General features: G+C 43.5%; 1 protein-coding gene and 1 non-coding gene across 2 annotated transcripts in view; both read right to left on the reverse strand.

The window, feature by feature from the left end:
* The window catches only part of GLCCI1 (glucocorticoid induced 1), a 136090-nt gene that overhangs the window by 11674 nt on the left and 98515 nt on the right, over positions 1 to 25901 (reverse strand). Inside the window, exons 5-6 of the mRNA XM_077490730.1 lie at positions 12555 to 12701; positions 3394 to 3607 (exon numbers count right to left, since the gene is read on the reverse strand). Of these exons, the coding sequence (XP_077346856.1) occupies positions 3394 to 3607; positions 12555 to 12701 (361 nt within the window). The remainder of the gene's footprint in view (positions 1 to 3393; positions 3608 to 12554; positions 12702 to 25901) is intronic.
* LOC143999862 (small nucleolar RNA SNORA54) lies at positions 10512 to 10644 on the reverse strand. The gene has a single exon (XR_013278179.1). It is a non-coding gene; the product is annotated as a small nucleolar RNA SNORA54 (small nucleolar RNA).

Consider the following 25901-nt stretch of genomic DNA (forward strand, 5'->3'; position numbering starts at 1 on the left):
CATGGCGCTGACTCAGTAAAGTAGTGAAATCATTGAACATGTCAATCGGGACCACTAGGGGAGGAGAATAGGGACAGGTAAGGAGGTGCTCCCACAGGACAGCTGGGGGAGGAGAATAGGGACAGCTAAGGATAGTGAGCTGATTTCTTTTAACTATTAATTGTGCAGCTCTACTGCTGGTGGAGGAGATTGTGGACAGGTAAGGGAGGTGCTCTCAGAACTTCTTGGTCAAGGGTATTGACGATAGGTCAGTAGGTACAGGTGGAATAGTGGAAGCAGGATGGGCAAGTACATGCTTTTGCAGAGGGAGAGACCTGGAATCCACTAAGATAGAAACTAATTCTCAACCAACACTCAAGAAAGGCACTAAATGAATTTAAAAACCATGGATCCTTTTTCCATAGGACCAATTACAATTTGTCATAAATTAAATATAGCATTTACATGTAGTATGGGGGTGGGGCTTATTCTCAGGCCTGATTAGAGGATAAGACCTGGTGTATGCCTGGGCCCCAGGGACATCACTGGGATGAATCTAAAACACACACACACACACACACACACACACGTGTATTCATAGGGATCACATAATACCTGCATTTCAGTGCTATTGTTACCACAGGTACTTTTTAGACTGTAGAGGGGGCAATGAAATTTGCCTAAATTCTTGTAATGTAAATAAAGAAGTTTTTCCCTCTACAGGTAGTTTCATGGTAAAGTGAACCCATGCTTGGTTGTGAGGGCATATAACCACTGCCCTGCCAAGCAGCACCTACTTGACTTGCTTTTGCTGCAACCACCAAGATTGGAAAGATGTCCCTGTAAAGATTTGGTACCTACGCAGGGCTAAGGAGATTCTCTAACCCCACACAGCACTGCTGAATTACCAAACAAGCATTAGTATGGTCATGAAGGAGTAAAGGGGAGTGAATCCCATGACTCCATATGTACTGGGTAAATCTCCTTGCTAAAACATTGGTATGGGAACCAATAAAAGCTGGGCATTTGCAGCTGGAGAGGGCTGTTATTAAATCATTTCACTGCTCTGCAAGGATGTGCTACATGTTCCCATTAATTCTATGTTTTTCTAGTTATGACAATATACAGAAGGCAACACAAACCGACATCCTTACTCAACTGAGCGCATGAATAGGTTCAGCAGCAATCGTAACGTTTAAACAAAGCAAATGACAGTTGATATGGCACCTGTTGTGTGTACCTTGGAAGGCACAGCGCAGTTTCTACAAACAATCAGTGGCACAAAGGGATGAATTCTGTTCACGGGAACGGCGCTGCCAATGAAGTCAGCACTCTGGTATGTGAGGTGTTGTGTGGCCTAGGTGCTGGTGAGGTGTGACTTGTTAAACAAAGCACCGTCAATATTTCCTTACTACATGTCCGGCACAGAGTCAAACTTTTCCACTCGGTCAGGTAGAACCCAAACTCCCCAATGTAGGGATCAATACCCTGAGGGTCAGAGAGTGATTCTATAACCAAGTGCATCCTTACTCAGAGTCAGTATGAAAACACAACTAATTGTTCCACGGGGCTAAATATCTACCATCAATATCATGGCAATAAAAACATTGCCACAGCCAGGAGGAAAAAAAAAAAAAAAAGAAAAAAAAAAAATATTCCTATAGTCCTAGGTTTAAAAACAAAACACAGCACTGTCCTGTCAAGTTATCAAAGGAATCCCTCCACCACTTACTGCCGAGGATGCAGCTCACTGACCAAGTCTCCTCTCTGAAAGTGTCCAATCAGCAAATTCTGTTCATTAGGTTTGCAACACAATAAAACCGGGCCGCCGCTCGCACCAGGCTCCCCCCAGTCTCGGGCCGCCGCCCGCACCAGGCTCCCCCCAGTCTCGGGCCGCCGCCCGCACCAGGCTCCCCCCAGTCTCGGGGCCGCCGCCCGCACCAGGCTCCCCCCAGTCTCGGGGCCGCCGCCCGCACCAGGCTCCCCCCAGTCTCGGGGCCGCCGCCCGCACCAGGCTCCCCCCAGTCTCGGGCCGCCGCCCGCACCAGGCTCCCCCCAGTCTCGGGCCGCCGCCCGCACCAGGCTCCCCCCAGTCTCGGGCCGCCGCCCGCACCAGGCTCCCCCCAGTCTCGGGCCCGCCGCCCGCACCAGGCTCCCCCCAGTCTCGGGCCCGCCGCCCGCACCAGGCTCCCCCCAGTCTCGGGCCGCCGCCCGCACCAGGCTCCCCAGCCTTTGACTATATTCTGTTCGGTGTCTGTTGTGTTTGATCACAAATATAGACTGAATTTTATGTGCAGCCCTTTGGTGATGCCAGGGGCAGCACTTGAGGCCCCCCCAACACCATATCAATATCAATCAGGGAAAAAACACCCTTGCCATAGGCCCTGCACCATGCAAGGGGTAAATTCTCAGGGCAGAAGGTGCAATACTTACCTCACTGCAGCAGGCTCCCTCCATCTGTGCAACTGATCCCCTGAAGCCTCTTCTCTAAGAGCTCCAGACGACTACCACACATTGAATTAACAAAGTACAATGCAGGGCCAATAATTATGAATTGTATGAGAGGGCGACAAGGACCCACCCATAACTAGGAGCGTCAGAGTAAAGAGGAATATAATGTCTGTATTAGATGATGCCTGTAAATTTGGGTGAAGGGCAAGATTATCACTACTCAATTTCCATCAGGCACCGCTACTGTGCTCGGCCACCCCATATTTTTGTTTACTCCCAGGAGGGGGTTGGGTGAAGGAGACTCTGGGCAATTTAAGTCTTGGAGAGCAAAGATCAGCAGAGCAGGCTGTGGAACAGATTAATTTAAAATATAGTATTTGCTTTTTTTGGCAGGGGGCACCCTTTATTTTTGGCATTTCCGGCTATACATGACATTTTCTGTCAGGAACAGAAGCTCAAATAGTGAAGACCCAATACTTTAATAACTACCGGGGCTTTGCAACAATAGTTTCCTGTACGGTTAGTAAGCCATATAAGATACCATTCAAAAGAGAAAGAAATTGGCTATGTTAGTATAGATTAAAGCGTCCCTGTCCCCTACAGATAAAAACAAGAACACGGAAGACGATAAAAAAAAATAAAAATAAAAATCTAGTTTATGAAATCTCCAGGATTTAGTGGTCTGGCACTTTATATCTCCTACCAAAGCAAGGTCAATAGAGAGTCGACAGGTTGAATGTTAGTTTGGCAATCTAAATTCCCCTGGAGGAAGAAATCTATGGAAGATATTTGTATAGAAGCACAAAGCAAGGAAAGACATGGAGTGACACAAAATGGCAGAGAAAACATGAACTATGTAAAAATGACAATGATGGGTGAAAGCGGCACAGGCTGAACACAGGCGACAGAGGCGGGGGGAGGGGAGGGGGAGGGAGGGAGGGTGACGTCTGCCGCTACACTCACCTTTGTCTCTGTCAAAGAGCAGATCATCTGTGGAACAAGGGCTGCCCTCCTGTGATTCAGGGGGACAGGATGGAGAGGCGCACGGGGAATGGTTGCTGCTGCAGCTGCTGCTTCGCTCTTGGACAGAAGGCGTCTGAGTGTCGATGCTGCGCGTGCTACTGCTGCGATATGTGGAAGGTAATGGAGCTCGACGTCCATCAGGAATTTCTAAAGGCTGTAGGGAACGGAGAAGAGGAAAAAAAACAATAAAGGAATGATTTTTTTTTTTTATGTAATTTAGTCGAAAACAAACGGAGAAGGGAAAAAAAAAAAAAAAAAGGCACTTTATATCATAAACCTGGGAAAATTAAGCACAACATACAATGAAAAAGTAAGCAGAAGTTAGTCCGTGTAAACCTCATGTGATAAAACTAGATAGACAGCTAGACAGACAAGTTATAGGCAATTACAATTCACAGCCCGAGTCACGTAACTTGCCTTTACCAGATATTGGTGCGCAAAAAAGAAACCTATATATTAGTTAGTAAGCAAGCATGGGATTCTATTTTAAGACCTGTCACTGGCAGTCAGAAAGACTACTATGCACAAGGACTGTTGGAAAGGACCATTACTTTATAATTATGAAAGTCAATATAATAACCGCAGCTTATTAAACCACCCGGTCCAAAAGCAACTCTTGTTCCACATTAAGGGGTCACTTTCAGGAATAGGCACTTGGGGCTCTCAGCTTCCACTTGCGGTTGGGGGAATGTGATAAAGATAGGCAGTTGAGCCATGTTTTCACCAATCCCCAAAAATGGAAAGGCAGCTGGACAGTGTTAAACGTAGGGCCGAAACAACTGATCGATTAATCGACAACTAATAGATTATGAAATTAATCGATTACTATTTTCATAATCGATTAATCGGCCACTAACATAATGGAGTTAGAGAAAAAAATAAAAGTAGCCCTTTATAGTACAAAAAGAGCAAATTGCTACTGTAAATATTACTTCACCGTCCTATAGTAAAAAATGAACCCTTTACAGTAGCTATTTGCTCTTTTTGCACTAATTTTTTTTTTTTTTTAACCCCATTATGTTACTAAACATCTCCGGCCTGGGTCACACCTGTTTTTTTTTGGTGCTTTTTGCAGAAACGCACTACAGTTCATTTACATGGTTTCCTATGGGACACGTTCACTTCCATGATTTTTTCAGCTGCTGCGTATTTGGAAAAGACGAGGACTTTTTTTTTTTTTTTTTTTTTTTTTTTTAACGCAAAACTGTGCCATTTTTGTTTTTTTGGTTCAATATACTTCAATGGAGAAGCAGCAGAAAAGCATGCAATAATGCGTTTTTGCGGCAATTTGTGTTTTTTTTTAATCTGCCCAACAAATTTGGCCAAAAAATATGTAAAAATGCAGCAAAATCACCTTTTTTTTAAGGTTATTAACCGATTAATCGGAACAATAATCGGCCAACTAATTGATTATGAAAATAATCATTAGTTGCAGCCCTAGGTTGTACGCATGCCGCAATGCTTTGCTTCTGGGGGCGGGCCCAGAGGAAGTGAAATGAATAATGCTGGCCATCAGACTCAAGCCCTCTATTGAAAGGTTGCACTAATGAATCAATAAGCTCGGTGTTGGACCAGTCTGATAACTGACTGCCACATCCCTATTACTACATAGACAAAAGGGGGGAAAAACACCCAGTGGGACTTTAAAGGCAGTGGACAGTACAGTAACCAAAGTAGAAATCGTAACACATTTTATAAATTAAAATAGTAGTCAATATAACATAAATCAATAGGAATCCACCATACAGATAACGTTGTGTATTTTGAACTAGAAAGGTCAAGTTAAAAAGGAGAACTACAGCTAAAGCTTGTTTGGCTCTACTTCTGTAATCAGTTTTCAGCAGATCGGCAGCCCATGTCCCCTCCACAGCCCAGCTCTCCAGTGAGCGCCTTCTGATCGTGGGTGCAATGCTTTACAGGCTCCTAAAGAGATGTTTTTTTTTGTGGTTTAAAAAAAAAAAAAAAAAAAAAAAAAAAAAAATAAAGCATATGCATTTTAAATCGAGGTGAATTTATTAACCTTTAATATGGCTTTAAAGCTTAGTTCTACTTAAAATAAAATTTAAAAAAATTAAAAAAAGTCAGGAGCTACAAATACTGCAGCTGCTGACTTAATAATCGAACACTTACCTGTCCCAGGGTCCAGCGTCAGCCCCACAAAAAAATTACATGACAAATGTGGCATGTCAGGGGGTCACACCTTCCTTAAAGCGGAAGTTCCATTTTTGGGCGGAACTCCGCTTTAAGAGTATTCCAGCCTGGTTCAATCTCCTAAGGGCCCTGTCACATGGGAGATCCAATCAGGTCCATTAGGTGGACCTGATTGGAAAGGCCCATGCATTCCTACACCTTATGGGTATAAATGGACTTGTGTTTGTTTCACCCGCCTATCTCTGGGTTCTGATCAGATCTGGAAAAAAAAAAATTAATGGAGAAGCCCTGCGTCCTCTTCATTGAGGAAGATCAGAGGCAGACCACCCACACAGCAAAGTAAGGTCAGTTTCTGCTGCGCACAAGCTGCCTCGCTCTGCTGCAATCAGAAGGGGATCAGCTGATAACAGCAAGCCTCTGCAGCACTTTTCTTTCACTAGAACACATTTTGAGACCATGACAGCTTCCTCTGAACCTCCTGCTGACCCCCTATAGGTGAATGGTGGCTACAGTGCGGGCGCACATTTCCGGGAGGGCATCTATTGACGCCCTCCTAAAACCCTGCCTCTCCATGTGCCCCCGGGGCACGCATTGGGAGTGCTTTGATTGCCATGTCCTTTTGGACACAGCTGATCACAGATTGGGGTAAAGGGTCAACCACAGCAAATCACAAACAGGATTGGCCAATAATTGTCAGTCCTCTCCTCAAGCGGACATAGTGTGAGAGGAGAGCCAGTAAGCAGCAATCTACACTGATCACCAGCGGAGCCCCATCAGCGGAGACGAAAATTTCTCATTTGCAAAATTTTATAATAAACCAAGAAAAAAGAAAAATGTTTTTGCCCCAAAATGTTTGTTTTTTTGGGGTTTAGCCAAATAAAAAAAACAAAAACCCAGTGGTGATTCAATACCACCAAAAGAAAGCTATCCCATCTCCAAAAAAATGATAAAAATGTCATATGGGTACAATGTTGCATGAGCGTGCAATTATCATTCAAAGCGCCACCCCCTCACCTTCATGGAAGGATAAGCAGGTAGTCTAAAATAAAAGCTGCATATTTATAGAGGTGGAATACAACTTTTGCAATGACATGTTAAAGCTTATGTGAGATTTGGGTCTAATTTAATATGAACCTGTTTTTTTCCCCGTGTTATTGAAGTGAAAAAAAAAAAAAAAAACATTTTGAAAAAAACGGTTTACTGCTTCATCAAAGTTGCTGACAAGCCCAGATGGTAGTCTTACTCCAGCAAAATGTTACAATAAACATTCCACATACAGCACCAGCTAAATAAAAAAGGCAATTCAGCTGCGGATTATATATAGAAGTGTTTTCTTTATGCGCCCCATTCTACTTTAAGAACAGTTCACAGGAAAGCTGTGTATCCAGAGACGTATTTATAGATTGTACAAAGAAAACAAACATGATTTACTGCCGCTCTGTGCGAGAGAAAACTCCCACACCAAAGTGGAAAAAAATAAGTGTACATCTCTGGGTCAGGACGAGGGGAGAGCGGTGCTAAACTCGGGCCCGCTCCTTACTGGGGGTGGGCGCGAGTCTCTGCTGGATTATACAGTAATGACAGGCCCAGAAATAGACTCCCAGTGAATCTACAGCACAGAGGTGAATAGGAAGAGGCGGAAATAATTGCTAGATACAAAATGAGGTGTACGTGATCACGTCACTACAGAGAAGAAAAGTACATTCACATTTCCATGTTCCTGTGCTCAATAGCACTCAATGGCACCCAACAAAGTGGAACTGAGATGACAAGTACAAAATATACCCTCTATAACATGTCAAATACAAGGCCCCATGGGCCAAATCATGTGGCCCTCACACCCAGGGATTTTTTTTTTCAGCCAGAACATGGTCAAACTCTGTTCCATCACCTTGGGCTCTTGTCCTCTGCTCCGCACTGCCCCCTGTAATTACAGAAGGCTCCTGTGTTTACAAGGACAGCTTTCCTCTCTGCAGCTCATGGCGCCAACAGATCCCTGCCCTACGCACTCTAGGCAGGGCTCAGCTGGGACAAATGCCCAGCACCCCCGAACCCTGCACCCCCCAAACCCTGCACGCACAGCACCCCCCAAACCCTGCACCCCCCAAACCCTGCACGCACAGCACCCCCCAAACCCTGCACGCACAGCACCCCCCGAACGCACAGCACCCCCCGAACGCACAGCACCCCCCGAACGCACAGCACCCCCCGAACGCACAGCACCCCCCGAACGCACAGCACATACTCCTGGGTACGCCTATCTATCCTGGATGGATAGTATTACAGACACTACCAACCATAATTCTGATGCGACCTGCAGTGTAATGGAGTTCAACACCCCTGCTCTGTCATTAAAGGGTAAAGTTAAATATATTCTATCTACAAATTTCCTTTTATACGGTCTCTTTAAACGCTGCAAAGAAAAAGACCCATTGATCTGCTAGAAATCCAGCGAGCACCTTCCTGTATGAGCCAACAGTGATCCTGCTGCATGAAAATTCTTACCTGCTGGACAAAAGAACACCTCCCTTCTCCATAACAAAGGGAAGGTGTTTGTTTAGCCCGACAGAGAACAGGGTAGAGTTTTTAATGCAGAAACAACCTAATAGTGGAGATTTACTAAAACTGGGAGCACTCGGATGCTAGTACAGCTGTGCATGGTAGACAATCAGCTAATTTCAGCTTGTTCAATTAACCTTTGACAAAATCTGAAAGCTGGTTGGTTTATAAGCAACAATGCACCAGATTTTGCACACTCCAGCTTTAGTAAATTCTTTCCACTATGTCTCCCTTGCATAATATTCCCTTACCTGCCTGCACATTGAGCTGCGTACACGCAGCTCAGTGTACAATTTCAGCATCCGCCGAGTTAAATTAACTCCCACAAATGGGATTGCTCCTTGGCTTGGACAATTTAAATGGCTGTCAGCAAGCGGCGCTTGAAAGCTCCAGGACAGCGATGTTTTACTGAATGTTTTATATTGCCCAGGCATTTATACATCATTTTAACCTCTGTTCCTCACCCCTCCTCCACCAGCCAGGGCCTTTAAATTGATCTTTATACCTAGAAGGTGGCATTGACTTCCTGATGACCCCGGATTGGCTTTTGCTGTGGTCACATGATCGGTAGCCCATTCTGACAGTTTAGAGGCCTCACTAAAGACTGAAAGGCTTGTAATGACAGCTTGGTCACTGTGCTGGGAGTGTGTGGGCGTTACAGTCCACCCTCTTTGCTGCCGTATACCATGTATTATGTGAGCAGTAAGAAGCTACTCAAAGCACAACCTGAAAATGTTAGCTTTTTTTCTGTAACATTAAAAAAGTGAAGCGTATGGTCATGTGGCATTTAAAATAAGGGCTTTTGAGACCCAAGCAGTCAAACACACTTCCTGACTAGTGATGCTTCCATTTGCAAACACCAACGCTTTGGCACAGTTTTTCAAGCAAAAAAACAGGCTAATGCTAGGCCGTTACTCTGCATGCAAAATTAGTACATTCAACGTGAACACCAGATAAAAAAAAAAAAAAAGCTGGCCTTGGGTTTTTTTCTGGCAACACTGTTAATTCCTCCCGCAGAGCTATTGTGTTTTCCTGGCGTGGGGAGCCATCCTTTTCAGGAAAACACAGATTACTGCTAGTAGCTACAGCCACTGGCAATAATTGCATGAAAAATCCAACATGGTGGTTGTACCCAAGTCCATCAATGGAACAACTTGTGTACAATCAGCCTGCCCATACATACTTTAAATCTCAGCCGGTCCCTGCTGAACTGGCCAAGATTTGAACCCTCTAATGCTGGCTCAATTCCAACACCAGAGCTCAGCCATCATTCAGTAAAGCTGTCAAAACGCAAGGACAAGGGAAGCCTGGGAGGCAAAACTGGGTGAGGCCAAGAACAACTTTTTGCAAGAAAATTCAAGAGCCTGATTGTTTTGATTTGCAGTTTTCACAGAAGGTAATTTCTGCTAATCCATTTATTGTGAAATGCTCAGTGTGAATTGCTTAAATTGGCAAAACAATTCATCTAAAAAGGACTTGCATACATTTGTCAAAGTGTCTGAGGGAACAACTGTCTCAGTCCAAGTTGGCCAGCAGCAACAAGATTCTTGTTCTGGAACAGCCTCTACAACTGGGTTCCTCCAGAATAATTTAGTGAGCAACATTTGCCTCTCACACAAGTAACCCCTGACACCAATTTTGACAGGTTGCCAGCACAAGGGGCATTAAAAAAAAAAAAAAAAAAAAAAAAAAAAAAAGAAGTCCAGCCTGAGCTTTTTAGGCTGAGCTTCTCCTCTGGGTCACAGGAGTGGAATTCGTTTTGCACTCTTATGACCCATTTTCAGCAAACGTTCTGAAGTCCGCTCTCTGCTGACGTCACTGCCATCAGTCGGGGCAGCACATCATCCCAAGTCTGGATCCGCCAGCTGCCTTGATTGATGGCAGTCTCAGGGAGCCACTGAGATGGCCGCTCCCCGCCCCTCCACAGGTCAGTGCTCCGACGAGCGTGGAGAAGCAGAGAGGAGAGACGCTGATCAAGTCAGCATCTCTCCTCTTAAGGATTTGTGAAAAGCGAGCCATCGGTGAAGTTCCATGGCTCGGTTCTCAGTGCAGAGATGGCCGGGGACCTGTATCTACCTAAGTATGAATAAAAAAAATAAAATAAAAAAATAAATAAAAAAAAGCGCCATACCTCTTTTATATAAATAACTTCCATAAAAACACAGCCCTGGGTTTCAACGCTGCCAAGCATGCTACATTTTTTACTCTGATCACAACCTACTGTTTAGAGCTGTAAATACCATCAGCAGGAGTTTCTCCAGGTTTGAAAGGTTGAAAAAAGGCTGATCTACAATACAGAGGGGGGACGACAGACTGTGAAACAACTATTCTTCCCTTTGACCCACTTCTTGTGTAACTGGTAACTAGGGGAAATGACAGGACACAGCACCTGCCACATGCACCCCCCAACCAGTTATAATCTAGCACTGGAATGGAACCCACAGCCAGAAGAGAGCTGGAAGCAAGTTACGTACAGTGCAGAGCTGGTGCGCCACCCGCCCCCCCCCCCCCCCCCGAGCCAAAACAAAACTCTAGAGAGCATCAATTCCCATCAAAAGTATGACTGGGATGGATTAAAAAAAACAAAAAAACATTTAGTATAGCTCATAAAAATGCGGAAGTGCTTTCTAAAATCCAGTGTACTTCCTGTTTAAACCGATGTGGCTTCTGCTAAACAGAAAACCCAACAAATGTCATTAGTTCCACCCAGTATTCCTGTCCAGGACTACAGAACATCTCACCTTACCTTATGTTATGGAGATTCCGGGCCTTTTAGAGCAGTAGAGAGAACAGGACAGGTGGCATCCTAGAAACGCCACAATGTATTTTCACCAAAACGGCTAAAACTGGGTTCTGCATGTGTAATTCTGTCCTCACTTTCACCTTACAGAGTGGAATAACGATGGGACCTGCCATAAACAGTCTCAGCAGTTCTAAAATTGCAGATCTCATCAGCGCATCTTTTTTAGTACATCACTAGATGTGCCTTTGCACCTCATTTCCATTAAAAAGCTCAAGATGTGTCCAAGATGATCTACATTGTCAAAGTATAGGCATGATGTGGTCCCTTCAGCTGCAAAGCATCCTCTGATTGTACAAGGAGGTGAGTGATGTCATCGTGCTGAGGGGCCGGCTGCGTATGTTACAAAGACAAGATTAGCTGCTCAGCACAGGACCCAGAAGCAAAGGAAGATCATTGAGATAATGGTGTCTGCTTCAATACAGCTTCCAGGGGCATCAACCAGGTACAGTATGGTGAGCTGAAGCTGGATCAAGGAACTATGCATAAAATAGCTATAACTGGAATTCCTTTTTAAAGTAGAGCTCCACCCAAAAGGGGAAGTTTTGCTTTGAGATATCCCATCCCCCCTCCACTGCCTAAGTTGGCATGTCATTGGAGAGGGGGGTAGTTTTTCCAGTTTCCTTCCTCCCAGTCTTGTGGGACACATCACAGGTCACACAAGACTACAGAACAATTCACAATGCGCAGCACAACTCGCACATGCGCAGTTGGCTGTAAAGCTGAGTGTCACAACCGGCTGCCCAGTTAGCATGCCGGCACCGTGAACCTGGAGGCTAGTGAAAAACTAGCCCAGGTGAGGACAGAGCTGGATTGTTGGACAGGTAAGTGTCCATTTAGTAAAAGTTAGCACCTACAGGATTTGTAGTGGATAACTTTTTTCTTTTCTTTACAGATAAGACAACCGCTTTAAAGTATAACTGAAAGCAAAAAATGTTAGTTTTGTACAGAGGGGAGATGGATTACAACACTTGTTACGTTTCTACTGCTGACTGCGTCCTCCGTTAGGGAGATTCACCCCCTCCATTTGTCCCGTTTACCATTATCACTGAAAAGGGAAAGTAAAAGAAAATCCCAAATTTTGGGTTGTCCCCAGAAAAGTAAGAGGGGAAATCTTCCAATGGGGACACTAGTTCTTGTGACCTGGGTATTCAAGGAATTCCCTCAATTTGCAGGGATTTTCTCTCACTTTGTTTGGCAATGAGAAGTGAAATCTCTGCAATGTGAGACAGATGGCAAAAAAAAAAAAAAAAAAAATGACAGTGGTTATACCCCTCACTTCACATCCAAAAAAAAAAAAAACACGATTTTTGCTCATAGCTCTACTTTAAGCAATAGGTAGCGGGAAGATTCTCAGAGAGTTGTGACTGATAACCATGGGGTCTAATGTGCAGTAGACCCCATGGTTAGAGAATAAAAAAAAAAATCTGTCTAGATTTCGGGACCGACCGTCGCTGGTGAACACACATAGCTCATTATTTTCCAACCTGGGCATTCATTTCCTCGGCACCTGTTTCGGCAAAATACACCATGTCAACTTCAATCCGTCTACATGCAGTAAACAAAGTTTGTGTAAGTGAACCCACGATACCTTGACACCGTCTTTTTCACTCGTTTCCTTAATGAAGACTCTCTCGAGTTCAGGGCTTATTCCTTCAACGTTACATGGAACTCTGGTGCCTACGGATTTTGGTACCAGGATGCTTGCAGTGGGCACAGGGATGGATCGGGATGAAGCCTAGAAGCACAGAAATAGGAAGACAATATTAAACCACTTGAAGACCAGGCTTTTTATAGCACTTTGTTTACATTTATAATCAGTATTTTCCTGCTAGAAAATTATATACCCCCCAATTATTTTTTTTATAGCAGAAACCCTAGAGAATAAAATGGCTCTCATTGCAATTTTTCAGGTCACATGGTATTCGCACAGCGTTTTTGCAAACTTTTTGGAAAAAACATAGCCAAAAAAAAAAAAATAATAATAGTTACCCCAATTTTTATTTTTGCATAATATGATGGATGTTACATCGAGCAAATAGATACTCAACATGTCACGCTTTAAAATTGCGCACTTGTGGAAGGGCGACAAGCTTTGGTACTTAAAAACTAGGCAATGCTTTAAATGCCTTTACAGGTTGCCCGTTCAGAGTTAGAGGAGGTCTAGCGCTAGAATTCTTGCTCTCGCTTTAACATTCGCAGCGATCTCACATGTGTGGTTCGAATATTGTTTACATGTGTGGGACTTACATATGTGTTCGCTTCTGCATCCAAGCACGGAGGGATGGAGGCAAATTTATTTATTTTTTTACTGTCCATTAAACATCCCTTGTAATAAAAATAAGGATTAAAGGTCCTCTTTATGGACAGATCTGGGGTCAAAGACAACAAACCTCTTTACCTTTAAAAGCAAAAGAGCTAAAAATAAATATAATTTCCAGCTTGGACTGGAAGTGATGTCATGATGTCGCTCTGGTCCTCATGTCATGAAGTCAGTGATGTCATGAAGTCGATCAGAGTGTCTAAAGAACGAACGATAAGCATTGTGTGTCAAGCTATATGTAGCTGTGATTTTTGAACGCACGTAGATTTTAAAGGACTACCAAACACCCGAGGGTGTGCGACCTGCATGGAATGACCAGTCGTGTTCAAGGGCAAAACCATTCGACCCTCCCCATAGAATCGAAGACAAACACAGACTTTTCAACAAACTGAAAAATCTTGATGAGATAGAGAAGAAAAAAAATAAAAAATAAAATACATACATACATACATACATACATACATACATACATACAAGAAAACTTCACATTCATCCATCTCCTATGCGCTTAGATGTGTGGAAAGGGGGAAGCTTAAAAGTGGATGTAAACTCACTATCATCCTTGCTAAACTACTGCCATAGTGGTTATCTAGAAGGATATACATGCCTCCTGCATGTATCCTTACCTGTCAAATGTCTCCCCTCTGTCTGTAATGAGACCCGAAAAACTGCAGATTCTGAGGGTGGGTCTGTTGTCCGGAGCTCAGTGGGTGGAGTTGTGATATCAGTAGACTTCCCACCCACCTCTACACTCCCCTTGTTAACATGCATTTTCTCCTGTGTATTTCTTACACTGAACTATGATCACTAACCCAGTCAAAACCCAGAAAAGTCACCACATGACTTCAGCATGCCCAATCATGCTGAGGTGTAGAGCAGCCAATCCTGGGAGAGCTGGAGAAGAGAGGAGTACACAGAATGTCTCTCTCTGGCTCCTGACTCCTATTTCTCTGTGTATCAGTTTTTCATCTCACTGAAAAAAGATAAGAGGATTGCTCAGAGCAAATCATGTGCCTGGTCTCTAGGGGAAATGACAGGACACAGCACCTGCCACATGCACCCCCCAACCAGTTATAATCTAGCACTGGAATGGAACCCACAGCCAGAAGGAGAGCTGGAAGCAAGTTACGTACAGTGCATAGCAAGTACAACCCCATGGCCAAAAAAAGACACATGCACACCCTCCCCCCCCCTAATGCCAGAAAACTAGTACTGACCACCACAAGCAACCCAAACCCTTTTTTTTTTTTCCATTTAAATCTTGGAAGATTTAGCAGGCTTTTTTTACAGTGCTTCTTGAGATACGCGGCCTGCTATACAATTACAAGGATTGCCCTCTCATTCTAAAAGGCATATCACATGGTTAAGACTACAGGAGGATCGGAGTGGGGGTGTTGCTGCAACAAGGGAACACTGGTCTGCATTTATAAATGCATGTACTTGAGCCATACAGAAAAGAGATTGATCATTGGGGACGTTAGCAGGACAGCAAAGTGTAGGCAGACGAAACCTGCACTGTCAACCAGCAGACAGCACGCTCTGTGTAAAATGGACCTAAAAACGCAAAAAAAAAAAAAAAAAAAACTGAAGTGCCATTTAATAAGGAACATCTAAAATGCTAATTGTGCCTCGGTAGTACCCTGAAACAGGTGCCTTTTGTCTTGGATTCCCCTGCAATGCATCAGTGTACTTCCTTTGCCTAGAGCCTCTGTGTGATATCTATTTTAAGGCATTGCTTCCCCCGACAGCTTGTCCCACTACATTTGGAAATGTCCTTTGGGGCTGCAGGTTTTTTTATCTTGCTGCAAAACCCCTTGCCTTTAAAACCAAACCACTTAAACGCCAACTAAAAAGTCTTCTTTAGCCCTGGGTTCACATTGCCAAAATCGGCGGCAATGGCAGCATCCAAATTGGTGTGATGCTGCACCGATACCCAGAAGTAGTTTCTGTACTACTGTCAGCGATTTTGGGGTGCGATTTCCATTGGCATCTGTGCAGAAACCCACACCGATGTCTCCGAAATCGCCTCAAAAGTCGGGACTGACATGCGGGCATGAAAACGTGCGAGTTCAGCTGAACTTGCAGAAATTCATTCCTGCAGTCAGTGTGAACCAGGGCTTAGGGTAAATTCAAACAAGTTCTTGTGTGGTTTGATTTTGCAGACCATTTATCTGAATGATCTGCCAATCGCACCAAATGTAGAAAAAGCACTACTTTTTAAAACTCATGCCACCCAACTGCATGGCGCTGCATTTGCAATATGCGTTTTGGGTGCCATTGACAATATGCGGCCATCCACATGCAGATCGCAAGGGCTGTGTTTTTGAACACTGTACAGGAAACCTGCAAGGAACACACCTTCCCCACACTGCGTTCTGGTGTGAACTGGCCCTAAAAGGATGTATTTTTGGTGAGCAAATATTTATGTTTAAACATTTTAGCAATATTTACTCACCTCACAGTAAAAAAAAAAAAAAAAAAAAAAAAAAAAAAGAGTTACTGTACCACATTTCCATTCCATAGAGCTGTATAAGGCTCTCCACCTGCAGGCTCTCCCTGAAATAAGGGCCCATTCACACTAATGTAGAGGAAGATGCGGTGACCATTGCAATGTTTTCTTGTTACAGTTTATTGAAACATTGCTTCATTGCTTGAAACGTGCTGTGATGCGTTACAACACTTTGTGCGTTTTGCAAAACTACACATTCTTCATTTACACAACACATGTATGGTGCGAACAGGACAGAGAACAAGGTTTTTTACTTGGCCTGGCATTGCGCCTAATCAATAAGGATCAAACACCCGATGTAAATAAGCCCTGACTGAGTATCCTCAAATAGCAATTGCCAAAATAAAAATCACAGGCACATTCTCTTGATGCACGCTGCTTCTCTCTGCACCCTGCTGGGAAGTATCTAGCACTGTATACATTTCAGCTATTATAGTCAATGTTTTCTTGGAAGGTGTTGGTCCCGTCTTGGTATTTTTATGCTTTCAGCCAAAACTGATTTCCGCATGCCAACTTCACTGCTTATACAGAACCTACAAGAAGAGAAGAGAATGGAGAATGGGCGAGAACAAAAACTTACTGCAGTTGTTTAATAAATCTGACATCGGAGACAGCCAACCGCCGAAAAGTAATAGTGGCCACATGGTAAAATGTGATTGTAATATATCCTGTTTTAGTCAATTTTGTTAACAGCGGAAAGCTGAACAGGCAAACCCTTAAATGCACAGACTAAATACAAAGATAGGAACTGTATTACCTTCCAAATAATTTGTATTTCCGTCTATCCAGTTCTGAGAGTCACACAGCTCTGCCATACACAGACCTATTTGACAGGGGAAGGAACCCAAGTTTCTCCTCCAGCCACCTCTTGGCATGTTCTTTGTTAAAGGGACTGTAAAATATATATGGAACCTTTGTAATAGGATCGACTCAAGTCACTCTGACTTATAAAAAAAAAAAAAAAAAAGGTTCCCTGTACTACTTTGGGGTGACTTCAGGGCAGCTTGCATTGACTTCTACACAGAAGTCGTTTTGCATGCCGCACTGTATGGGGCGACTTTGAAGCCGCCCCTGTGTGAACCGGCTCTTAGCTGCTCTGTGTAAAATGTTATACTTACCTGTTGGTAATGGTTTGGCACAGAGCAGTCCCGATCCACCTCTTCTCGGGTCCACTGCTGGTTCTCCTGTCCCCCCTTCCACCAAACGGCCCCACAGCAAGCCCCTTGCTCTGGGGGCACTGGTGCATGCTCACTCCAGGGCCAGCGGTGTGTGTCCATAAGACATAGTGCAGATTGGGCACACCCTTGGAGCACACACTCAGCAAGCACTGACGAGGTGGATTCTGAAGTTTTGGAAGTGTGTAGAGACCACTTGTGGCCGTGAACATATCCCTGGGATCGGGACCGTGTCATTGCACTTGAAGACAACCACTCGGCACCACACCCAAAATACCACCCTTTATGCACATTTGACCCACTGCCAGATGGTATGCGTGTCCACCTCTGTTGGTAAGAGTACCTCATTAAGTATCCACAATATTGATGTTCTCCGTGTCACATGCACCACTCCCTTGTGCAGTTATCACTTATGAGACACCACGGTTGATTCACATCTGGATTCAGTTCCTCACATTGACTAACATTTCCTAGTTCTTACTAGTCATTAGACTTTTAGTTGCACATTGCACTGTATTGTTCATTTTTTGATCTTTATGGTTGTTACAAGCCTTAGTGCTACACATTTTTTGTTTATATTTGTTAAACCAATTTGCACTCCCTGTCCTAAGTGCAGCAGGGACCCTTGCGATCTTATTCATGTGCTATGGGGCTGTCCAAAGTTACATAGATACTGGGAATCCATACTTTTGTACCATTGGTCAAGCATTTCAGTGTACTATACCCTTGGACCCCAAACGCTGTTTATTAGGTATGCTAGATGATGTAAATCGCAGATTAATTTGTTAGGGAATCAGTCTCCAGTGCCCAGTTTCAGGCCCGCAGTGTAATTTTGCATCACTAGAAAGGCACTTCCCTTCCCTATAGAGAATGGGAAATGCATACGGGCACCACTCAGCTATGAATGGGTTATCTACCAACAGAGTAAGCCCCTTCAAATTTGAAAAAGTATAGGGTGGATTGTTATATAGTTCTGGACTGGCCCTTGTGAAATTGGTCATGGATAGACTGCTGGGGTAATGTTTTGCTGTTCTCTGCACATTATGTGTTGAAAAACTTGTGTAATCCAAGTTAAAGGGAATTTTGTATGGCAATTTTTTGCAGCTGGTTGAGTGACACCTTGGTGGAGAAGTAGAACTTGAAATGGCGAGCATCAACTTAACTCATTATGGACTGCAAAGGAAAATTGGTGTTTGTAATGTTGTAACCATATGCAATAGAGGTAAAAGGTGGGACACCTGCCTTTACACGCATTAAAGTGGCGCGTCAGTAATTTTTTTAAATCTTTCCATCTATTAAATCTTCTGCCCTTGTGTTAAACTTTGGATATTAAAACATTTTTTTTTCTGCCAGTAAATGCCTTACACAGCCAAATTCCTTTGTCTGGTCATTAGCCTAGGATATCATGCACAGCTCTCTCACTCTTGTGAAAGTTTGCCAGGAAGGGAGGAGGGATGAGTCATAAGAGGGCAAAATGAGAGCTGCAGGGCTGGAGGTATGCCTCTAAATCCTGGAAGTGAACAGGGAGCTTCAGCTGCCCACAGTTAAAATGGTTGCAGCCAGACTTTTTAAAGGGGGATTTATGCAGCATATTTGGCAAGTACAGAATCAAAAAATAAAATGTTATATATATATATATATATATATATATATATATATATATATATATATATATATATACACATACATACACATACATACACACACATATACACACACACACACACACATATATATATAAAAACACACAATCTCACAAGAGTGAGTACACCCCTCACATTTTTGTAAATATTTTATTATATCTTTTCATGTGACAACACTGAAGGAATGACACTTTGCTACAATGTAAAGTAGCGAGTGTACAGCTTGTATAACAGTGTAAATTTCATTTCCCCTCAAAACAACAACACAGCCATTAATGTTTAAACTGCTGGCAACAAAAGTGAGTACACCCCTAAGTGAAAATGTCCAAATTGGACCCAAATTAGCCAATTTCCCTCCCCTTGTCATGTGATTCGTTAGTGTTACAAGGTCTCAGGTGTGAATGGAGAGCAGGTGTTAAAACTGGTGTTATCACTCTCACATACTGGTCACTGGAAGTTCAACATGGCAAAGAACTCTGAGGACCTGAAAAAAAGAAGAAGGATTGTCGCTCTACATAAAGATGCCCTAGGCCAGTGATGGTGACACCTGGCACTCCAGATGTTTTGGAACTACATTTCCCATGATGCTCATGCACTCTGCAGTGTAGTTGAGCGTCATGGTAAATTAGTAAAATTAATGTCGTTTTAATGTAGTAATATCTGGGGTGACAAGGTTTGCCATCACTGGTCTAGGCTATAATATTGCCAAGATCCTGAAACTGAGCTGAAGCACGGTGGCCAAGACCATACAGCGGTATAACAGGACAGGTTCCACTCAGAACAGGCCTCGCCATGGTCGACCAAAGAAGTTGAGTGCACATGCTCAGCGTCATATCCAGAGGTCGTCTTTGGGAAACAGATGAGTGCTGCCAGCATTGCTGCAGAGGTTGAAGGGGTGGGGGGGGGTCAGCCTGTCAGTGCTCAGACTATACGCCGCACACTGCATCAAATTGGTTTGCATGGCTGTCGTCCCAGAAGGAAGCCTCTTCTAAAGATGATGCACAAGAAAGCCCGCAAACAGTTTGCTGAAGACAAGAAGACTAAGGACATGGATTACTGGAACCATGTCCTGTGGTCTGATGAGACCAAGAGAAACGTATTTGATTCAGATGGTGTAAAGCGTGTGTGGTGGCAACCAGGTGAGGAGTACAAAGACAAGTGTGTCTTGCCTACAGTCAAGCATGGTGGTGGGAGTGTCATGGTCTGGGGCTGCATGAGTGCTGCCGCCACTGGGGGGGCTACAGATCATTGAGGGAACCATGAATGCCAACATGTACTGTGACATACGGAAGCAGAGCATGATCCCCTCCCCTCAGAGACTGGGCTGCAGGGCAGTATTCCAACATCATAACCACCCCAAACACACCTCCAAGACAACCACTGCCTTGCTAAAGAAGCTGAGGGTAAATGTCCCCAGACCTAAACCCCATTGCCCATCTGTGGGACAGCCTAAAACAGAAGGTGGAGGAGCGCAAGGCTCCAACATCCACCAGCTCCGTGATGTCATCATGGAGGAGGGGGAAGAGGACTCCAGTGACAACCTGTGAAGCTCTGGTGAACTCCATGCCCAAGAGGGTTAAGGCAGTGCTGGAAAATAATGGTGGCCACACAAAATATTGACACTTTGGGCAATGTGGACATTTTCACTTAAGGGTGTACTCACTTTTGTTGTCACATGAAAAGATAGAATCAAATAGAGAATATAAAATAGTTTTGCACAGCGTGGCCCTGATCCTCCTCTTCTGGGGTCCCTCTGTGGTGCTCCTGGCTATTCCTCATCTTGAGTGACCAGTTGGAGAGCAGCTCTCTTGGGGCACTCGTGCAGGTGCACTCCTGAGTCTTGCTGTTGTGTCTATTGACACAGACAGGACTCATCCCCGGCCCCGCGTCACTGGATTTGATTGACAGCAGCAGGAATAAATGGCTGCGCCGCTTTCAATCTATCCAATCGGGCCACGAGACACTGGCTGGAGCTGTGTGCTCATTCCTATCGCAGGAATTACGGGGCTTAGGTAAAAGGGGGGCTGCTGCATGATAGGAGGTTTTTCACCTTAATGCATGGAATTCATTAAGGTGAAAATCCTCAAGGGTTTACAACCCCTTTAAGACATCAGTACACCAAGACATTTTGGAAAAATGTCATGCTCCCAACTTTGTGTGAACAGTTTGGGGATGGCCCCTTCCTGTTGCAACATGACTGCGCACCAGTGCACAATCAAGGTCCATAAAGACATGGACGAGAGGAGCTTGGGGTGGAGGAACTCGACTGGCCTGCACAGAGTCCTAACCTCAACCCAGATAGAACAATTTTGGGATGAATTCGATGTGGAGACTGCGAGCCAGGCCTTCTCGTCCAACATCAGTGTCTGACCTCACAAATGCGCTTCTGGAAGAATGGTCAAACATTCCCATAGACACACTCCTAAACCTTGTGGACGGCCTTCCCAGAAGAGTTGAAGCTGTTATAGCTGCAATGGGTGGGCCAACTCAATATTGAACCCTACGGACTAAGACTGGGATGCCATTAAAGTTCATGTCTGTGTAAAGACGGGTGTCCCAATACTTTTAGCAATGTAGTGTATTTGGGTAGCGGTTTAGATCTGGAATGTGTTTGTACGAACCTACATTTTTCTGACCAAAAAAACAAAACCCAATTTGTAGAAAAATATGCATCATGATGCCAGAGTCTGCCATTCACAGGCAACACTGCTGAAAACATCAGCATGCTAAACTAGGATTACCCATGATGCCACCACAAGAACGCAGGGAAGGAAGGGTGGGGTAAATAAATACTAGTCATGACAAGCGACTCCGAGGAGTCAGTGATAATGCTCCAAGTCTAGTCTGGGGGATGTGATAAAATACAACGGTACGCCTTCTACAAAAACAACACTGAAATACGTACTCCAAATTGAGAACACAGCAATAAGAATTTTTATTATGTTCCAAACCCTTGTGACTTCTGGGCAATATACATTCAATTAAAACTCATCTCAAGCCAAAACTTGCACATGTGCGGTAGGGAACCAGCTATGAAGGCCAAAGGCTTCACTGCAGGGTTCCCTTACTACAAATGGCGGCGGCAGCACCCGAGAGCCGATGGAAACATCAGCTGGGGTGCCAACATTGCTGGATTCCAGGACAGGTAAGTGTCCAAAAAATAAAAGTCAGTAGCTACAATATATATATATATATATATATATATATATATATATATATATATATATATATATATATATATATATATATATATATATATATATATATATATATATATATAGATGCTGACTTAACGCCGCCACTCCTCTGACAAATGTCAGAAAAAAGGCTGGGTCCTTAAAACCCGTAATTTGTTCAAAATTTACATAGAACCCCCCCCCCCCAATAATTCTATATACACGAACCTCAGATTGCTAGTAACGCGGTTAACGAGCATTTCGCAATACGAGCAATTTTTTTTTTTTAAATCCGGACTTGGTTTGAGTGTGTCTCGCAAAACAAGCAGGATTCCAATCCTCTGTGGTGTGCAGTACTACATTTGGCCAGAGGTGCGGGGGCGCCGGTGACACTCAGAGCCGTTTCAGAAACGCTCGGTTCCTGAGAGTATCCAAGCAGTCTCTCTCCAGCGCCCCCCCCCCCACCTCTGGCCACATGCGGTATTGCATGCAATAAAAGTCAATGCGGAATGCATTATCTTTGTTTTGATCGACTTCTATGGGGAAACTGATATGCAAGTGCTTTCGATTAAAAGCATTCTCCTGGAACGGATCATTGTTCGTAATCCAAGGGTCCACTGTGTGTGTAATTTTTATATATATATATAATATTACACACACACTAGAGCAGGGATATGCAATTAGCGGACCTCCAGCTGTTGCAGAACTACAAGTCCCATGAGGCATAGCAAGACTGACAGCTACAAGCATGACACCCAGAGGCATGATGGGACTTGTAGTTTTGCAACAGCTGGAGGTCTGCTAATTGCAAATCCCTGCCCTAGAGCATAAAATACACTTTATTGAATAAAAAATAAATTGGGAATATATACCCCAATTTTTTTTGTATAATATGAAAAATGTAAGGCCGAGTAAATCAATTCCATGCAATAAAAATTGTGCACGCTCGTGAAATGGCGCCAAACTACAGTACTTAAAAAAATCTCTACAGGTTACCAGTTTAGAGTTAGAGGAAGTCTAGTGCTAGAATTATTGCTCTTGCTCAAACACAGCGATACCTCACATGTGGTGTAAACACAATTTACATATGTGGGCGTACACTAGTGCATGGGCAGTGCAATTTTAATGTAGTCCAGGAAAAGCACACGGATCGTGGCGTTTCCCATACCGCATTAGTGAAACCTAAAAATGAAACTTTAGTCAGAAAATTAGGTCCTCTTAGACTACAATGCATCCGGAAAGTATTCACAGCACTTCACATTTTGTTATGTTACAGTCTTATTCCAAAATGGATAAAATTAATTATGTTCCTCAATATTCTACAAACGATACCCCAAAACGAAAACATGAAAGAGGTTTGTTTGAAATCTTTGCAAATGTTTAAAAAAAAAAAAAAAAATCCCGATCACATAAGTATTCACAGCCTTTGCCACGACACTCAAAATTGAGATCAGGTGCATTATTTTTCCACTGATCATCTTTGTTTCTACAACTTGGAGACCAACTGTGCTAAATTCGGTGGGACATGATTTGGAAAGGCACACACCTGTCTATATAAAGGTGCCACAGTTAACAGTGCATGTCAGAGCACAAATGCTCATGAAGGCCAAGGAATTGTCTGTAGATCTCGGAGACCGTGTAGGTTTAGGAGATATTTCTTGCACCTACAGGTAAGCCTTGATCTAGGCTTACCCATAGGTTAAAGTGGTCTGTAAGGGTTTACAACCACTTTAAAGTGGTTGTAAACCCTCCCTCTGACTTACCTATAGGCAAGCCTAGACTAAGGCTTACCTATCAGTAGTGGAAATATCTCCTAAATGTTCTTTGATGCTGTAATCGGCGCATGTGCTGTGAAGAATGGACCTCCATGCTATTTCTAACCCCAGCGTGTGCCGTTACAGACAGCTCAGATGCGCATGCGTGACTATGACATGACGCGGCTTCGGCCAGTCAGAGCCGTTGTCCGCAGCCCCTGGAAGAGGGGCGAAGATGGATGCAGCCTATACAGGGGACATCGATGGATTCGATTGCAGGCAAGTGTCATATAATGGGCTAGTATGTGAAGCATATTATGCTTTTAATGTGCAGGGCGCAAAAGAGGAAGTAAAACCCATCAGGATTTACTTCCTCTTTATCCCCTTTACTGCATATATGGACAGATTTTACTGTTGTGGGTTAAACACCACCAAGTTTGGCATTTTAGTGATAAAATGTAAAAGAAAAGAAAAAAGAAAAAAAAACAACACATTTTATTCTTGCAGACTTATAACCTTACTGAAAGGTCCACTTCAACTATTACAAGTATTCATAAAAACCTACAGTGCTCAGCATTCATCTTACACAATGCAATGTACACATCCCAAGGAACAATCAGCCCAATTCTGAAAGATACAGTTGCCTGGCTCACAGTTTCCAGGCAGGATCTATCAGAATACACAGAGCAGAGCTGCTGAGTGGATTAGGGATCGGCACATAGGACAAACATTGCTGCAGTTTCCAAACACATCAAGGCAGGAATGAACCTGTCTGGCTTAAGTAACTCCGGAATGATTTACAATGAACTGTACCTACAAATATCAATCGCAAGCCTGTTCTTTTTATCCCATTATTCTTTATACTGTAAAATGGAGGGGGGAAACACCAGCCTTGAGCATTACCCAAGAGGTGTCTAATCGTAAATTAAAAGAAATACAGTAATGCCTTGAAAAAGTATTCATACCCCTTAAAATTTTCCACGTTACATCCAAAAACAGAAATGTATTTTTTTGGGATTTTATGCGATAGACCAACACAAAGTGCCACATAATTGTGAAGTGGAAGGAAAATGATAAATGGTTTTCAATAATTTGTACAACTATGTGAAAAGTGTGGGGGGTACATTTGTATGGCGCCCCCCTGAGTCAGTACTTTGCAGAACCCCCTTTCACTGCAATTACAGCTGCAAGTCTTTTTGGGGGTGTCTCTACCAGCTTTGCACATCTAGAGTGACATTTTTGCCCGTTCTTTTTGCAAAATAGCTCAAGCTCTGTCAGATTGAATGAATAGCGTCTGAACAGCAATTTTCAAGTCTTGCCACAGATTCTCAATTGGATTTAGGTCTGGACTTTGACTGGACCATTCAAACACATGAAGAAAAACATCCCCACAAAACGATGCTGCCACCAACACGTTTCACAGTGGGGATGGTGTGTGTTCAGGGTGATGTGCAGTGTTAGTTTTACAGAGTTTTGCTTATAGGCCAAAAAGTAAAATTTTGGTCTCATCTGACCAGAGCACCTTCTTCCACATGTTTGCTGTGTCCCCCACATGGCTTCTCACAAACTGCAAATGGGACTTCTTATAGATTTCTTTCAACAATGACTTTCTTCTTGCCACTCTTCCATAAAGACCAGATTTGTGGAGAGCACAACTAATAGTTGTCCTGTGGACAGATTCTCCCACCTGAGCTGTGGATCTCTGCAGCTCCTCCAGAGTTACCATGGGCCTCTTACCTGCTACTGATTAATGCTCTCCTTGCCTGGCCTGTCAGTTTAGGTGGACGGCCATGTCTTTAAAAGAGTATGACAACTGCAAAACCACAATTTTTCAGATGATGGATTGAACAGAGTTCCGTGAGATGTTCAAGGCTTGGGATTTTTTTTTTAAACCAAACCCAGCTATAAACTTCTCCACAACTATCCCTGACCTGTCTGGTGTGTCCCTTGGCCTTCACAATGCTGTTTGTTCACTAAGGTTCTCTAACAAACTTCTGAAGGCTTCACAGAGGATTTCAATTACACACAGGTGGACTTTTACTAATTAGGCCACTTCTGAAGGCAATTTGTTCCACTAGATTTTAGTTAGGGGTATCAGTAATAAGGTCTGAATACAAATGCACACCACACTTTTCACATATTTGTAAAAACAAATTGCAAGTCATTTATAAAATTTTCCTTCCACTTCACAATTATGTGTCATTATATGACATTTTATGTTAGTCTATCACATAAAATCCCAATAAAATACATGTTTTTGGTTGCAACATGACAAAACGTGGAAAATTTCAAGGGGTACTTTTTCATGGCCCTGTACACTGATGATTGCCGGCGGTTATAGAAAGAAAAAAAGAAAAA

Source organism: Lithobates pipiens, unplaced genomic scaffold, assembly GCF_037356315.1.
Source record: "Lithobates pipiens isolate NorthernLeopardFrog02 unplaced genomic scaffold, aLitPip1_a1.2 Scaffold_19, whole genome shotgun sequence".
Lineage (NCBI taxonomy): Eukaryota > Metazoa > Chordata > Amphibia > Anura > Ranidae > Lithobates > Lithobates pipiens.